Here is a 6,000-nt window from a genome sequence, read left to right on the forward strand (position 1 = left end):
CTGTCCTATATTTTGGTTCAAAGTAAGCAGCAAGGAGAAGATGGTGTTAGCATGAAATGATGCCAACATCTGCATCACTTTAAGATGAATGTTCAGAGGATGAGATCCATATAATTTTAACTAAAGGTACAAACATTCCAGTGCAAAAATATGGGCTGAGCATGGTGGTACATGCCTTTAATCTCAGCACTTGGGAGACAGAGGTAGGCAGGATCCCCCTCTGTGAGATACATAGCAAGGTCCAGGCCAGGTGGGGCTACAGGGAGACCCTGTATCTAAAAACCCCAAACGCCCCACCCCAAAGTGTGTGTGTAGGAGCTACTCTAGAGCAACATCATTCCTGCTTGATTTGGTCAACATGAAAACAGGGAATGTGAGATAGCTTTGCTTTCCAAATCTGAAAATCAGCCTACAGCACAGGCAGATTTCACCTGCTTGACCTATCACATCTCTTTTCCATGATCAGTATTAATACTGGCTTATTCCTGCTTAGTTTAAGATAGGGTTTCAGGTATCCCAGGCTGGCCACAAACTTGCTATGTAGCCTAGGAAGACTCTGAATGCTCATGTCTTCACCTACTCAGTGCTGGGATCAACAGGCATGCACCACCACCTCTGGTTTAGTAAATGCCCAAGTCTCTGTCCAAGTCTGAGCCCTCCATAATGCCCCTTCCAGCCTGGGGGCAGACTGACTGGAGGTGAGAGACAGGGGTGTGGCTTAATCTCTGGGGAGGGTCCAGGCATGAATTAGTTTCCATCCTACAACTGCTGGCCACCACTAGCCTTTTTTTCATGAGTAACAGACCACTGTCATATAAAATGGTTCTAAGTCAGATTCCACTGGATGGGAAGAAATTTTAAATGTATTAAACAAAACATTTTGGCGTTTGGTTGGTCAGGTGCTCCTGCAGAGGTCCTAGATTCAGTTTCCAGCATCCACGGCAGGTGGCTCACAGTTGCCTCTAACTCCAGATCCAAGGAATGCCAATAGCTCGGGCCTCCATGGGCAATTACACTCACATGCACATACCCTCACACAAATATACATGTGTGCACATAATTAAAAATTAAAGGCTGGGTGTGATGGTGTACACCTTTAATCCCAGCACTTGGGAGGCAGAGGGAGACAGACCTCTGTGACTTCGAGGCCAGCCTGGTCTACCTAGTGAGTTTTAGGACAGCTAGAGGGAGCTACAGGGAGACCCTGTTCTCAAAATAGGATGCCCCCCCCCCCAATGAAAATATTAAAAATATGTGATTCAGGTTGGAGAGATGGTTCGGTTCAGTGGGTAAAAAAGGCACTTTTGCCTAGCCTGATGACTTGAGTTCAATCTCAGGGACCCACATGACAGAAGGACAGAGCCAACTCTGCACACTGTCCTGACCTCTACATGTGTAATGTAGCATTATGTATACTGACTCTTTTCAGAAAGAGTCTGCTGATTTGTACAACATAACGATTATAAAACAGTTTTGGAATCAGAGTCTAAGTTTCAATCTATGGCAGGTTTGCTACTAAACAGGCACAAAATTTGAGATAAGTTATATAATATTGCCTTAGTCTCACTCTTTAACTTATAAGATGGCTACAGATTTATCTTAATATAAACCACTTATTTCAGTGGTTAGCAGGTAATGGTCAATCAATATTTTCTAATAAAGACGAGAGTCACCTCTATACTTTAAACAAGTTTATGGAAAACGAGTGCTTCTATGGGTTGGCAAGATGGCTCAGTGGGTAAGGGCATTTGCCACCAAGCCTGAAAACCTGAGTTTAATCCCCAGAACCACCATGGTATAAGGACAGAGCCAACTCCCCTAAGTTGTCTCTCACCTCCTCATGTGTTCAAGCATGTCCATATCCACAAATAAATAAACAAATAAATACATCTAGGAAAAATTAAAATAATTATTTTATTTTTTGGTCTTTTTGAGACAGGGTCTCCCTGTAGCCCCAGCTGTCCTAGAACTCACTATGTAGACCAGGCTGGCTTTGAACGCATAGAGATCCACCCGCCTCTGCCTCCCAAGTGCTGGGACTAAAGGCGTGGACCATCATGCCCGGCTTGGCTTTCCATCTTAATTCTTCCAGGCAGGGTCTCTTCTCTCACTGAACCTGGTGCTCACTGATTCATTACACTGGCTGGTTAATGAGCTTTAAAGATCCACTGGTCTCCTTTCCAGTGCTGGGGTTATAGGTGTATACCACCATGCCCATCTTTTTTTTTTTTTTTTTTTTTGGTCTTTTTGAGACAGGGTCTCCCTGTAGCCCCAGCTGACCCAGAACTCACTATGTAGACCAGGCTGGCCTTGAACTCAGAGCCTGCCTCTGCCTTCCGAGTGCTGAGATTAAAGGTGTGCGCCACCACGCTCGGCCTGCCCATCTTTTTATATGTATTCAAGGGGCTCCAGCTTGGGTTCTCATACTCACAGAGCAGGCACTCTGAGAATGAGCCATCTCCTTAGCTACAGATGCAAACTTGGAAGTATTTCAGGATTAACAATGTTACTTATTAAATTATCGAACTAAAAACATGCTAACTCATACCTGTCTAAATTTAGCTCTTGCTTCTTTTTCCTTCATTCTTCCATGTGCAACCAAATAGTCAAAAACTTCACCTATAAGAAACAAGAGAGAAATAAAAAGCAAAAGCAGAATTTCCTTTTTTTTTTTTGGCCATTTTGAGACAGGGTCTCCCTGTAGCCCCAGCAGTCCTGGAACTCACTATGTAGACCTGGCTGGCCTCAAACTCAGAGATCCACCTGCCTCTGCCTCCCAAGTGCTGGGATTAAAGGAGTACGCCACCATGCCCAGCTGAAATTCTATTTTTGAGGATTAATATTCTCACAAATTGGTAATGTTTCACTTTTAGTAATGTTCTAGTTTTTAAGTATTTTAAAATAGGTATTAAGTTAGCAATTGCAGAACATGGTCACTAAGGTAACTAAAGCTTAACATTCCAGTTCACCAGCAAGTTTATTAAGCTGGCAAAAAGCTCTAAAATAAAATTCTAATGTGCTCAGGTTGTAAAACTTACTATTTTAAAGCTATGTGGGTTTTTGGGCTTTTTTTATGGGGGGGGCTCTTTTTGAGACAGGATCTCCCTGTAGCCCTAGCTGTCCTGGAACTCACTATGTAGACCAGGCTGGCCTTGAACTCACAAAGATCTGCCTGTCTCTGCCTCCCGAGAGCTGGGACTAAAGGCATGTGCCACCACACCCAGCCTTTATTATTTAAGTGTATGAATGTTTGGCCTGCATGTATGTAAGTGCACCCATGTCATGCAATGCCCATGGAGGCAAGAAAAGGGTGCCAGGTCCCCTGAAAATGGAGTTAGCTGTCATGCGGGTGATGGAAATTGAACCCAGGTCCTCTGGAAAACAGCCAGTGCTCTTAATTGTTGAGCCATCTTTCCAGGCCCCCAAATTTCCATTTCTTACTTGGTTACATAATGATCTTTAAAAGGCACCACATGTATTAATTCATACTACACAATGCATTAAAATGCCAGGTTAGTAAAAATGTCAGTCTTTCTTTTCCTTTTTGGAGTTGGAACCGAATGTAGGGCCTCACTCATTGACAGGGAAGTACTCTACTGCTAAGTTATAGCCCCAGCACTCCCTTCCCACTTTTTTTTTTCCTACCCCTCTTTTGTTTTTTTTCAGATAAGGTCTCCCTTTGTAGTTCAGGCTGGCCTCAAATCCCCAGTCTTTGTACCTTACCCTCACAGGACCTGGGATTACAGTACAGGCATAGGCATCCAGTTTAATGTTGGTCTTTTAGAAATAAATAACCTTTCTATTTACAGAGAATAAGTGGTTAATGATTAAAGACTACTAAGAGATGTAGGCATATTTACGGAAAGCAATTTGATGTAAAAAAATAGTGGGGCTGGGAATACAGCTCAGTTGGTAAGTACTTTTGTAGTAGCATGAGGCTTTGGGTTCAGTCCTCTAGCATAGCATAAGCTGGGTGGTGGCGTACACCTGCAATCCCATCACTAGGATGGTGGAAGCAGAGGTTTCTTTAAGAAGTTCAGTGTCATCCTTGGCTACACAGTGGGTTTGTGGACAGCCTGGGATGCACATGATGTTATTCCACAAATATAACAACAAAAACCCCCAAATCAAAAAAAACAAGGGTAGAGAGATGGCTTAGTGATGAAGAGAACTCTTCATCTAAAAAGCTGGGCCTGACATCTCCCACAAGCCTGTAACCTCAGCACTGTAGTGGGTGGAGATAGGAGGACTGCTGGGGCCTACTGGCTTGTCAGTTTACATGAAAAATTCCAACTCTAAGTTCAGGGAGAGATTCTGCCTCAAAGGAATAAAGGAAAGAGCAATAGAGAACACTTGGCCCACTCCCTGGCCTCTGTATACTGTGTACAGACATGTGTATCCTTGTATACACACATATGCAGACAGCATGCACACATACACCACACTCGCACCTCACACCAAAATTTTAAAAAGCAATAAAACCACCAGTGGATAAAGCTCATTATTGCACAGACCATAGACACGGTCCAAATACCCAAATCTCTCATCATCATTTAAAACTATTTTTATAAATTCATGTTTCTTAAGAGCTTTCTGGCCCTATAAAGCACACTCACAGTCACTAAGCTCTATAAATCAGGAACATAATTTATAGGCCAGAAACCGTTTCCTTATTAAAAGTGTGTTAGCACTCAGATGAAGCAGCCGGACTGAATACCTCTACAGGCTATTTACTAAGTGAAAAAAAGCTGAGTGGTACTCCTAGCAAGGTCAGGGAAGGCATGGCTGGGATGGGAGAACTAGATGGGGAAGCACAAAAAGCTCTTGGTTCTATTTCAGGTCTTACAACCAGTTATCTGTGGGAATCCTAGGCATGGAATTCCAATGCTTTCTGAGCGCTAGCTTTACCTGTAAAGGAGACAAATGTCATGTGAGATTTCTAGGGATAGCTTCTTTGCAATTCTAAGACTCTAGAGAGGGTGGCAGTCAATTTAATGAGACTATTGTTTCCTACATCCTACAGACTGACAGTGCTTGGTGAAGCTGGTTTAAAAAAAAAAAAAACAAACACAAAACACGAAACCAGCTCACCCAAGACAGTAAACCATTCCAAGTTATACTGTTGAGGCTGCATCAGCACACCACTGTGACGCTCAGCCCATTGGGCATATCGTTTGTTAGGTTCTACAACCAGTAAGGGTCACTGGCTGGATTTACCCCATGTCTGTCTTTTCTAAAGCCCATTTTCTTTCTACTCAACCTGGATGCTTCTTAGATGTTTCTGTTTTGTCTCTGCAGAAGCGTAATAATCTACACCTGTAGTACCTTAAACAGAAACATAAACCTGTAACAGACTGATGCAGCAGAGAACCTACATGCTCTGAGAAGTTGCAGGACTGGTAGTGGCACCACAGTAAGCCTTCCTGCCTCCATTTCCTCAAAAGTAAAAGCTCTTCACTGCCTGGTTTCACCATAGGGGCACTGTGAAGATTAAGTATGAGAAGGCCACACAAATAGGGTTACGAGCATTATTCTGCCCTGTGCTCATGTGATTAGCAGAGGGATGGAACGCTGCACAGATTTTTTTAAAAATTTGTTTTTATCTTATGTGTATGACTATTTTGCTTTAAATGTATGTAAGTGAAAAGCATGCATGTAGTGCCCACAGAGGCCAGAAGAGGGTGTTGGATTCCCTGGAACTGGACTTAACAGACGGCTATGAGCTGCTATATGTGTGCTGAGAACAGACCCTAGATCCCCTGCAAGACCAAAGTGCTCTTAACTGTTGGGCCAGCTCTTCGACCACAGATTTTTCAAAAATAAGATTTATTTTACTTCATGTGTATGTGTGTGTATATCTGTGCATGCCATGTGTATGCAGTGCTCATGGAGCCCAGAAAGAGGAATGTCATCTTTTGGAGCTGGGGTTATAGGTTATGAGCCACCTGATGCTGGAATAGGACCTGGTTTCTCTGGAAAGACAGGAAACACTATTTTTTT

The 6,000-nt window shown here is 43.1% G+C and overlaps 1 protein-coding gene across 8 annotated transcripts in view; it reads right to left on the reverse strand.

Annotated features, from left to right (window-relative positions):
* Mark3 (microtubule affinity regulating kinase 3) overlaps positions 1-6,000 on the reverse strand; it is a 102,064-nt gene that overhangs the window by 33,642 nt on the left and 62,422 nt on the right. For all 8 annotated transcript variants that reach the window (XM_008825571.2, XM_029559956.1, XM_008825569.1 and 5 more), the window contains one exon: positions 2,549-2,619. In XM_008825571.2, the coding sequence (XP_008823793.1) occupies positions 2,549-2,619 (71 nt within the window). The remainder of the gene's footprint in view (positions 1-2,548; positions 2,620-6,000) is intronic.

This window comes from Nannospalax galili, unplaced genomic scaffold, assembly GCF_000622305.1.
Source record: "Nannospalax galili isolate Female #2095 unplaced genomic scaffold, S.galili_v1.0 scaffold188, whole genome shotgun sequence".
In the NCBI taxonomy this organism is placed as follows: Eukaryota; Metazoa; Chordata; class Mammalia; order Rodentia; family Spalacidae; genus Nannospalax; species Nannospalax galili.